Source organism: Pinus tabuliformis, chromosome 8, assembly GCF_031772625.1.
Source record: "Pinus tabuliformis cultivar Carrire ecotype Pingquan chromosome 8, CPIR1, whole genome shotgun sequence".
NCBI classification, from domain to species: Eukaryota; Viridiplantae; Streptophyta; class Pinopsida; order Pinales; family Pinaceae; genus Pinus; species Pinus tabuliformis.
This window is the reverse complement of record NC_142294.1, coordinates 8,009,668-8,021,830: the sequence shown is the minus strand read 5'-3', so window position 1 is coordinate 8,021,830 and position 12,163 is coordinate 8,009,668. Positions and strand designations below refer to the sequence as shown.

The 12,163-nt window shown below is 39.2% G+C and overlaps 1 protein-coding gene across 7 annotated transcripts in view; it reads right to left on the bottom strand.

The window, feature by feature from the left end:
* LOC149233906 (uncharacterized) overlaps nucleotides 1–10,322 on the bottom strand; it is a 426,611-nt gene extending 416,289 nt beyond the window's left edge. For 4 of the 7 annotated variants that reach the window (XM_089371666.1, XM_089371669.1, XM_089371670.1 and 1 more), the window contains exon 1: nucleotides 9,862–10,180. In XM_089371666.1, the coding sequence (XP_089227792.1) occupies nucleotides 9,862–10,067 (206 nt within the window). In that variant the 5' untranslated portion in view covers nucleotides 10,068–10,180. The other 3 variants (XM_089371668.1, XM_089371671.1, XM_089371667.1) reach the window with 2 other exon arrangements.
* Between the last annotated feature and the right edge of the window lie 1,841 nt (nucleotides 10,323–12,163).

The following is a 12,163-nucleotide window of genomic DNA, read 5'->3' as shown; positions in this document are numbered from 1 at the left end:
TAGAGTATTGTGAGCACAGGTATCTTGTTCACTTGCTGGGGTTTGGGTGCTGTTAGGGTTTCTGAAGTAATGGCAGGTATCTCCATTACTGTTTGAGATCTAGCAGCATTTTTGCCCTCTTTGTTGACGGTTGCTTTGAGCTGTGCAGAAAACATTTTCTGAAGGAATTTTGTGGGCGTTCGGGGAAGTTCTCGGCTGAACCAGCCAACTCCCGCAAGCATTTTTTGCTGAGCCCAGTTGGATTTGATCCTGGGTCTATCATTCGGTTTATTTTTCTAATTTGCATGAGAGATTTTCTGAAGTTCTTCACAGTGACAGTCTGAAATTTCTGCTTTTTTAAATATTTCTGTGCTTATTGATGAATCTGCCTGTTAAGGGGCTAAATTTGTAAATTAATCAGCTGTCTTAGGATTTCAAATTTTTCTGATCTAGGGTTTCAAATTTTTTTTGGATCTAGGGTTTCAAAAAAAAAATTTTTAGTTTTCATTGGGGTTTTGTCCTTTTTTTTTTTTTTGCAATTGCAGGATCGCCATCGAAGTTGACACGCCGACACATTGTGCATAACCAGCAGATTTCAACGTGATGTATTCTTTGGTTGCTGGGTCTTGAGACGCAAATGATTTCAAGCCACCACTGCCCATACCCTGCTCATTCTGCCGTCAAGGGCTGGAGATCACAGTTCCGTTGAAGAGCTGCCGTAAGCACCTGCAAACATTCAAGATTTTCCCTCTCTGTCCGCCGTCAGGGTAAACGTGGAAAATGATTTAAGTCTCAGATCACTACGCCAGCGTGAAGGATTCTCAGGTTTTATCAGATTTAATGTTCTGGGATCATCGTGCATATTTGCGTAGCTTTATAAAAAAAAAATTCAAATGCAATTTGACACGACGGCTCAGGGGTTCAGTACAGCGTAGCTCTGTCTTCAAATTTAAATAAGTCACCGAAACCTTTCCGCGCGGATTATGCTTTGATCTTATGCATACACAGTATAACGACAATCTGAATTTGCTGAGAGGTATCGTGTGACAGTGGAAGTCATTCAACAGCAATTCTTCAGAACTGAAAAACCGCAGAGTATCAAAACGATTTATGTTAAACTCTGCCTTTGCTGCGTTGTGCGTGGAAGTGGATCGAAATCACCAGGGTCATCACGCAGCGAGCTTCATTCACGCTGGCAACAGGTAATCTGCGGCTCAAAAAAAAATCGTTTTGCTGCTATGGGCCAGGTAAAATATCCTTCTGCCGTCGACTGTAAATTTTTTTCTAAGCTTCGATGCTGAGTTTTCCTTCCTCCGGTGGCCGAGAGAGTCGTTTTGCGGTTTGCGTCCAAGTAGCAGGTAAAATCGATTTCCCTTGTGGTCATATAAATGCGTATTGTGTTAGCGTAGATTTTACGTAGGGTAATTTCCATTCGATGCGTTTCAGGTAGGTTTCAATTTATTTTTTTTGAATACGTTTAGTTTTTGTTTTAGATTGATTTTATTTATTTTATTAGGGTTTTTAATAAAATGTAAAAAGATTCATTTATAAAAATAAAAATAAAAATAAAAAAATTAGCCTTTACATTTAGTTTTAATATAGTCAGGTTTTAGCATAAATTTGAATTAGATTTTAATTAGACTTTTGATTTTTGTTTTAGTTTGGTTTTAGAAAGGGAAAGGAAAAAGTATAAAAAAAATTTATTTAGTTTTTAATCTTTTGTTTAATTTTTATTTTAGATTTTTTATAATTTTTAGATTTTAGTTTTTTCTAGATTTTTTCCCTTTTTAGATTTTTATTTTTATAAAAAAAAAAAAAAAATAAATAAATAAATAAAAAAAAAAAAAAAATTGAAAAAGTATAAAATTTTTTGTGGAAAATTTTCTTCGTCAGATCCAGTCATTTTCGGGATTTATCATCTTTCATGCTGAGATCTAAAATTTTCTAGTCGAGATGCGAAATCGATATCTGGTTAATGATTTATGACTCGTGGTGGTTTAAGGCTTTCATCTTTTCAAATTTTTTCAGTTGCTAGATATCGTTTTGGTCATTTCAAGAGCATTGTGATTTAGCTGATGACAAATGATTGCTGTTCACAGTTCATGTTTCTATATCATCTAACAAGTAATCGTTTTAACCACAATCTCTTAAGGCACTGGTCTGCTAAGTTAATCAAATCTATCTGGTGTTTTTCATATCGTGTCTCATGTCTCCCAACCAACTGGTCGACAGTTGGTCTCATTATCTCACAGGGACTACCCCCCTTAGCCGCGGGAGACGGGCTTAAACGGAGGGATCGGGGATCAGAGTGACAGCCCCCAGTCTGAGCGTTGTCGTGTCAATCCGCGCGACAACACCACTCATGGAGAACTAGGAAACATTACTTGCTTAACTCATGGAGGAGGCACACCCTTGAAGAGCCTTAGAAGGTTGAACATGCACCTTGAAAGCCCACTTGCCCACCTTGGAGAACACTTGGAGAATGTACTTGTTGATTTTATTAAGGAAGAGGAACCCTTATGAGACCTTTTTGTTGGAAACCTAATCCGTAAGGGTTGTGTTAATTTGTATTATTCACTTGGGGGAATATGGAGTCTAATGCGAATAGTCATCTAGAGTCCAAGAGACCTTCATGCTTATCTTTTACATTGGTAGTCTAACAATGGTATCAGAGCGGGTTCTAATTTCATGATTTTCATTCCCATTGAGAAATGCCTCTATTACTCTGAACTCTGCCATTCTGAGCCACTCAAATCTATCATTTCTAATAGCACCAGGCCTGTCAACATCTTTCCCGTGCCTATGGTTTTGTGTCAATCACTACCCATTGCACCTTCCCTCTTCGTAACATTTGTCTACTCAGTACTCTCTATAGATGTGTTTCTCCTCTGCACCATTTTCTAGGTTGAAGAAACCCTCACGAACTCTCTCATCTCCAAGCCCTTCTTCCAGTAATGTTGTGCCCTAGATGCATTCGACAAGTCGACATCATCATTTTCATCCATTTCTCACTATGAAGGAATATGGTTTTCGATATCATTATCTTTGATTTGGATGCATCTACATTAATAAATTTATCATACATGGAGAGGGGAGTCATATGATCAATGGAGAACGTGCTCTAAGTAACTCATTACAAAGATGTAGTTTCACAAAATAGTGCCTAGAGTTATGGATTTAATGTACATGTATGCAGTCAAGGTTGTAATTCGTAGTTTACCTAAGTTCGAATTTGATCACGTGGTTTGAATTTGGTGGTGCCCAGCAGTTCCTTAAATGGTTTTTGAAGTTCATTGCAGCGGCCAATCTTACATCTTCTGGCTGTAGAGGAAATCCAAAGTCGATATTTGATTGATTTCTTCATAGTCTCCCAGTGGATGCCCTTTCAAGGCATGAAGTCATTTTGAGGGATGGCAATAAGCCCAACCTTATTAGTATATTAACACTTACTCATGAACTGCTTAGAAGATATTATAATGGTGTTACACTATGTTGATGTTTTAGGTAGCATCGAGAGTATTCTCACGTGTGGGGCAAGTGGTCCAAGTGATGACCCATGGTATTCTGATGACCCATGGCATTTCTAATGACCAATGATATTACCCATGGTATTATGATGACTTGTGATATTACACCCTTTGGAAAAGTATAAGTACAAGGGTGAGTGATCCATTCGCATGGTTAGTGAGAGAGCAATTCTTACAAGAGGAGAAGGCTGAGTAGGCCTCAAACCCCTTGACGACTGAGAGGGCCTATAGAAAATGGCTTCACAAGAGAACATCTCATGGAGAAGGTTGAGTAGGCCTCAGACCTTGAGGGCAAAGAGGGCATGTGGAACTTGGCCTGGCAAGAGGGCCAAGTTGGTTCGAGCAGGGCTGAGAGGGCTGAGCGGGGCACGGAGACGTGGAGGAGCACAAAACATTGAGAGAGCGATTCTCTCAAGAAAGCAAGAGATCTGCATGAGTAATATTGCAGGTTTGTTGTGAGTGAGATACCATCTCCTGAACTATCAAACGTGTTTTTTGAGTCAATGTCTAAAGTCAATTTAGATTTGGCCAACATTGGTTCCTTTCTTCAGTCTTCTTGGGCTATAAGGCCCGTTCTAGGTTTACACAACCTGCGTAGTTATTCAAATGACAGAGATCTACAAGAAAAAGCCCTTTGTACTAACTGATCTAGGCTAGGAGAAGAATTTGAAGAATTGAAACAAGGGGAGGACTTTCAGATCTTCATTAGAACCCTTAATGGGAAGTCCTCCCTTTTTTGGGTTTCAGATCTAGATTATGTGGTGAACCTCGAGCAACAGATAGAGAATCGGTTGAGATATCCTATAGATATACAACATCTCCTTCATGAAGTGAAGCAGCTACACGATCATTTTTCGCTGCAGGGTTACAACATCATAAGGAATTCCACCATTAGATTGAATCTAAGGCTACGAGGGGGTGCTTCGAGAGCTAGGAGCCAAAGAGGTTTTGTTTCCTACAAGGATGTTGCATGAGGCAAAGGCTCTAATCATTCAGATCTGCAATAATACAATCCTGGACCATACATTGTTGAATAACAGCAACAAGCGCCTGCCATGGAGGTAAACCTAACAAAGGTAAATCAATTTTTTTATGTTTTTCAATCCATGGTAATGATTTGCAGATTCAATGGCCTTTAGCCCAGATCTAATGCTTTGCATTAGTGGGTTTTTATAACCTGGACCAAAAACTGCGACATATACCTTTGCTCAAAAGGTTTCTTCATTGTTCAATTTGATACCCAGAAAGATGTGGAGAGAGCATTGAAAGAAGGGCCTTGGTTTTGGGGAAATGCAAGGCTCTTCATTACCCCTTGGTTCCCAGATTTTGATGCCACAACAATGGTGGTCTCAACAATGCCAGTATGGGTGAGGCTACCAAATCTTCCCCTTCCTTTCTGGCATCACAAGGTTCTTGAGGAAATTGGGAACACCCTGGGGTCATTCAAAAAGATGGACCTTAAGAGAATGGAGAAAGGGTTATTTAACTTCGCCAGAATCTGTGTAGAAATAGACCTAAGTAAAGGTCCACCTGACCACATTCAGATAAAACATAAAAACTTCCAATGGACCCAACTTTTGGATTATGAAAATACGACATTCAAATGTCGATCATGTTACCAAACAAGACACTTGCAGAACACATGCCCTTAGGCAAAAAAGAACCCAAAAAAGAAAAAGGGGCAGGCCCGCAAAACAAAAGGATGGCAGCGTTTTAATCCCTACCTCACGGAGGAAGAAGAAGAAGAAATCACAGAGAACCTTCCAAACCAAGAAAAAGGGGATGCTCCAGTCCATAATGGCAATGCAACCCACAAGCAAAATGGTACACAAGCAGAAGTGATACATGAAACAGAACAACAAAAAAAGTGCACACAAAGAGAGTTCATGTTTCGAGAAGTTCAAATTCAAACAAAGAACTCCCACCGAAGTTAACTAGGAGCGATTTGGCAATGGTTCTAGTCGACCCCAACTTAGGGGCATGGCAATAGTTCTAGAAAAAGAAAGGCAAGAAAGAGAAGTTAAGTGATTACTATCAAACTTAACTTCGCAGATCAAACTTAACTTCGCAGGTTTTTGTTGATTTTTTAGTTTTTTCTTATGCACATAAGCCGAGAGGCTGCTTTTACTTAATGCAATTACTATGCATGATCTAATTGCTAGTTTTAAAGTTAAGGTTGTTTTCCCTTTGGCAAAAAAAGACTTTTGCATAATGTGTTATTGTGCATGATCTAATTGCTAGTTTTGAGGTTTCCACTATGTCAAGGTTAGGCACATCGGTGTGTTTCAATTAATTAGTTGGGTTATAGTTAATTTGAGATTGTTACTAAATCTAGTGTGTGTTTATGTACACTGAGTATAGTCCCCATAATTCTAACATGGTATTAGGGCATGGTTTCTAAGAAGGGCAGTTGGATCTGAGATTTGCACAAGTAACATTTCTAAGAGGGAGTTGTAGGAACTGTTGCAGGTAGCAGCGATGTTTAGAACACACATGCCAAAAGATTTGGCTAAGTATGGCAGACTACTTGTATGGGCCATGAAGGCTAGGACCAATAGGTCTAGTGTGGCATGGAGAAGAAGCCAGTAAATAGAGTAATTATTGAGAATGGGATAGGGTGTGAAGTTTGCAAAGGCTACAACTCAAGCCAGCTGTGAATGTAAGCAAGAGATCAAAAGCAAGAGCAGCACTTGAGCAGCAGTCGTTGGGCACATGTGACTCCAACAAGTTTGCTAGTGCATGGGTATTGTGAACAGCCAGGTAGTGAGTGTTAACAAGCCTCAGCCAAGCTGTAATAGAAAAAAAGAAGAGTGCAAGTGGATTCGAGAATGTTTCCCCACGGCCGAATTGCTACAAATTACAAGGTTGAATTGTTGAAGCAAGAAGGAGGTCAATTTATTGGAGAGGTCGATTTGCCAGGGTTGAATTTCCTGTAACACCAGAGGTTGTGCGAGGGGAAGATGCAAGGCCAAGTTGCTGGTGAATAGGTGGGTCGAAATTCTCCAAGCCGAATTTCTTCAGAGGTTGATTTCCAGTGTATTAAAATTCCTAGGGCCAAATTCTTCTATTGGGGCCAAGCTATAGGTTCCAGTTAATGCATATTTCCTTGGCTGCAACAGGAAGTTGTGGTGCAAATACAGTGAGGACTGACAGGGCCACACACACTGCAGGAGAAAGCAGTCGGACGTGTGAGTGCAGTAGGGCACAAGTTGTAGAGCTATTAAGCCAAGACCATGAGCAAGACCACTGACAAGGCTACATGAGATGGTCGTCAAGATTAGGTTGTGGAAGCAATGCCACATACCGGTGTGAAGGATCGTGTCGAGTGCAGGGTGCCACACTAGGCATGATCGAGTAGCTGCAAGATGCAATGTCCAACTGGAGTCACTGGACACAGGATTTGTTGTGACAAGCACAACCCGACAAAGCTAGTAGCAACTGGGAAACCCTATTATTTTTGGTGAGGGTACATTCTCTTCATATTATTTTTGGATAGATCCTATTCCGTAAACCCTAGAAAGAATTCTACTGGAGAAACTTCCCTTGAAGTTGTCTTGGAGCTTGTAAAAGTCATATGAGGACCTTCTAGGGTTAGTAGTGGGAAACCCTAGTCATCACCCTATAGAAGGATCTTATAAGGTTAGTAGTGGACAACCTTAGTCATCACCCTGTACTCATTCTTTACCTTCTCAAGGGAGACCTGATGACCCCATATGTCCAATTATAAGGCACTAGTCTCCTATCCTCCAATCACTCTTCATATTCTAAAACTCTTTCAAAACCATATTGTGTGGATTACCTCTTTATATCATGTTGAACTTCATTGCCTTAAATCCTACCAATCTTAACCTAGTGAATCCCCCTTGAGTTGGAGGAGTGTCGGCCTAAAGTGAGACAAGGGTTGGTGAGGTGACGAAGGCCCCCACTTGAGTTTCACCTAGATTGCACTTGATGTTTTAGACTTTATCTCAAGAAGTGTGAGTTTGTGATATAACACATCCCCTCTCATTCCTTGGATCAAACTTGTCTTGATTTGTACCAAAATTGTGAAATTTCCTTAATTGCAATGACTAGAAATTTAATCTTCTATCTACTAGAGATTATTTGTCTCCAGAATTTTAATTACGACAAATAACGATTAACTCACTATTGCAATCTTCACAAATAAATACAGGAACTGGGAAATAAAGCACACACACAAAATAATTGACACCGGTATTTTTTGGACAAATTGTCCCTGGAAAAACCCCAATGTGGGGAAAACCAGTTCTACAAATGAAGGTTTATATTATTAATAAACCTTCAACAAAATAGAGAAATACAATCAGCTTGCCTCTTACTGGGAAAGCTCTGGCATATAATATCTCCATTGGCAAAATCAATATGGAAACCCAAGTTTCCCTTTGTAAAATTAACTCGGCCTCCTCAATGCAATTCACACTCTTGCCTGCTACACGCACTGGCTGAACTGGAAATGCGTACGACCATATTTCGAACTCACATTGCCTCTGGAAATCAGCTCTGACAATGATCCTTGCCTTCTACAAATCTATTGAGCAACTCACACCTCCTCCAGTACCTATCTCCAACAACTAGAAATTGATTTGTTGCCAAGCTCTGTGCATTGGCTAATTCACACTGCCTAGTACGGCCTCACTGCAGAATAATTCAGCCTCCCTTTCTCTCACTGGAATGCTAGAATCTTTGTGGAGAATTTCTCCAGAAATTCTCTTCCTAATCTCTCTATTGAAACCCCGCTGCTGGTGTCTCCCTCTGCACCCTTGCTATCACTACAATTCGCTATCTCTGCGTGATCTCCAAAGCCCCATCGACTTGCTCTTGTAATCTCCCGTTGAGCAACCAATGGCCATGATCTAATCTCAATCGATGTCTAAGATCATCTTGACTCCATCAAGTGACTTTTCCGGAAGTCTCTAGAGCAAAATCGAAATACCTCAATTAATCTGATTCAATTAAACAGTTTTTCTAAGTTAGACTTGGGAAAATATTTAATAATTGGCTAATTAATCTAATTAAGGCATTTTCTTAGAAATAATTTATGGATCTTGGAGATAATCATCCCCCTGTGTTCCTTAGCCTCTTAGACACCATAGAGACTAGAACACCAGTCCGGTGCTACCAAAAACTAACAAAAATTATATAATGGCATCTTTGATTTGTGATTAATGAAAGCAAGTTTGTGTAATGATTAAGTTATTTTGCTGTTGGAAATTCCATATTGACTCTGTTCGCTTATGATCTTAGCTTTTAGGGCTTTTAATTAGCAGGACTTGATATCGTGTTACTTTGCTAACTTTCTTCTCCCCACTTTTCTCCATAGCCAACTGACTTTGGCGCTGCTGACGAACCATTTTCAACTATCTTCCATTCACTGATCTGAAATCTCTAATTGATTACAGATCTGTGATTTTTCTTCATTGTTTAGCACCTAGTTGCAGATTTTTCAACTGAGGCCAGCCAAAAAGTCTTATAGATACCCCCCTAAAACTAGCAAGTACTACTGACAAGGACAAAGGAGTCCTGGTGATGGGTTTATTTCTCAAGTGGTCATTTAAGCTCCCTTGGGAAATTTTCGAAGGAGTTGGGAGTGATAACAATCACCAGGCTCATTCCAGCAGCCTCAAGTGTCAGGAGAGTCTCGGCGGATCATTGCGGACTTTCTCATAGGGCTTCACATCCGGGCCTCTCAAACCTGGATTCTCTGTGGTCAATGATCCTACAAGGGCATTTCCATCATCTTCCTCCTCTCCGTCCCACCTCCATCTCTGATAGGGGTTCAGGGGCTTCCCACCCCGCCCCCTTTCTCGTTCTGTACCTGTTTTTAATGATGTGTAGCACAGAAACATCAGCTAGCAGAAAGGATGCTCCCTAAGATGCTCGGCTGCAAAACACCTGGGGAAAAAGATTTCTGAAAGGGAACACTAACATTGGCCAAGCTAGTCAAGCAAGGAATTTCTCGTGCTAAGATAATTGATTCAATTCACGCAAAAATCAAAACCAGAGAAGAAATGCAGTAAGGAATAAGGTTGGATCTCCAAGATTTATTCAACCTTTGTATGAGGATTTTGGTCTTTAACGCCTATAGGTATAGCTGGGGCGGCATGTAACACGTTAAATTTAATAAAAGTTCTCTCCTTGTTCATAAATAAAATGTTATGCGTCAGACTGAAGAATCTTAGGTGACAGCCTCTCGATATCAAGTATTTCTCAAGCATGGGACTTGATTGGAGTTGAATTTCAGTTTGACACTTTTATAAACAATATAGTTAAAAATTAGAATGCATAAATAAATAAATAAATGAAATTAAAACTTTGGTAAGGCAGAGATACATACGTCATGGGATCCGAAAGCACGTTTCGGAGAGAGGGCTGAGCTCCTTCAACATTAATTTGTTCATTCTGCTTCGAATTCTGAAAAAGAAGTCCCGAGGAAGCCAATTTTTTTCCATTTTTCTCTAAATCTTGAGTTTCCATTTCACCCTTGGCATCGCCATCCGCCATGACGGTGTCCATGTCCGCATTACTGTTTTCTTCTTCCATTATTGTTCAAAAGTCTCCAGAATTCCCTGGAGAGTGAAATTCATCAGGAAACGAGTGTTCAATCAAAATTGAGAATATATAGTGGCAAAACCCTTCGGACCGGGTGAAAAGCAAGTCACAGCAGCCTACCAGATTAAGAGTGTCGACAAAATCGTCCGGTGAACGGTTTCCCACTGTCCCTACCGGTCAACTCCGGTACGTTAGCCGCTATCTGTCACATAATGTATCTCCCATCCCCATCCCACTCTTTCTGTGTTTATTTCTTTGTTTTATATTTTATTTCAACGAATTTGGCATTGAAGGCTCTAAAAATTTTAAAATAAAAAACGGTGATTCATTGTGAGCAGATTTGATGATTGAACCCTCACGATTTAAAACTTGTATGCTCGTAAGTGAGAAGAAGCCTGTAATTTAAACATAAACATGAAAATTGAAAATTAAATTGGGGTGATGGTAAATATGTGTAATTTTGCAAAATTTTGGGTGAATGAATGAATGATCATTTTAATGTTTACGGAGTTAAAAATAGTTTATGGGACAGAGTGTTTCTTCATATGTTTGATGTATTAAGCTTTTTTTCTGTGAAGCTTCAAAATAAATTCTCTCAGCTTCTCGACAAACCCCTTGCTAAATAGATTATCCCAAGAGCTAGTTGCGAGCATATCTGCATAACTTTCCATGTTGTCTTTGAAGGGCTCACAATCTAAAATGAAATGTTTTTATGTTTCCACTTTTCCGGAAGAACAAAAAATGCATACTCTTTCCTCCCACACTTTCCAGTGTCTTTTTTCACAACAGAGTTGATGAGAATTAGTCCTTAACTGAGCAATAAGAATTTTGGCTGTCCAAGAGATATTGGCCTCTATGTATGCTTTTGGTTGATGACTATGAGTGGGATTAAACACTTCAATATAGTAATTTTTCTTTCTTCGTAGCTCCTTATCCCAAGTACGCTTGTGGAACTTTTCCATAACAAAAGCTTTTTATCTCTTTGTTGTTTATGGGACACGCGTTCAAGCAAATACCCCATTTACTAAACCATTTGTTATTTTGTTGCATCCAAATTTTTTTTCCTCTTGCATAATCTATCATTAAAGACAACCTTAGGCCATCTACAGTATTCCATTTGCCCGATTTTTTTTAAATACCTTATGACTCGCACCATAGCAATTGCTTCAATAGGAACAGTCCCTGTTTCACTTAACAAGATAGCATAAGGAACTGCACTTTTAATCTTAAATTTGTTTATAATCAAATGCTTCTGAATTTTCTCAATTTGTCTTCACTGCATGTCGGATGTACTGCTAGCCCATAGTTCACAACCATAGATAGTCACCGGAATCACTAGAAGCCCAAAAAGATTTTGAGTGGTTTTCCAGTCCCATAACTCTGTCTCTCTACACCTATTTTGAAAAGCATAAAATGCTTTCCAACCCCCCAAAGTTCTTTTCTTTCTACAACCATTCCAGCTTAGATTTTTGTTGAAGTCAATTTCGAGGTATTCGTAATCCGCAACTTCTTCCAAAATGTTGTCTTCAAAATAGAACTTATATTGGTTATGTTTTCTTTTCTTAGAGAAAACCACTACTTTCATTTTGTTGATATTGACTTGCATCCCCACACTTCTACAAAAATGCTCAAGGGATAGTAAGTGCTCTTGCAAACCAAGAACTGAATCAGAATAAGGGCATCTACATACAAAAGAAGCCTTATAACAAACTTGCCCAAATAGATGCCATCACCCCCTTGCGAATTTAACCACTCCTCAAGCTTGTCGATATATAAACCAAAAATGGTAAGAAACAATGGGCAACCTTGCTTGACCCCGATATCGCCTCTAAAACTTTCATAAATGCCTCCTAAAGTTCTAATTTTGACTTTCACCTCTTCATATAGCCTATGCACAGCTGCTCTCAAATGTTTAGGAACCCCAAGTTCCTCCATTCTGTATATTTCACAAATATAATTTAACAATGTATAGATGTATCAAATAAATAAATATGAAAAAAATCACTGAAAGTTTTAATGAACTTAATAACCCACAAATACAATTAAGAATATATTTAATTTAAATTATAATTATAATTATTTGAAAA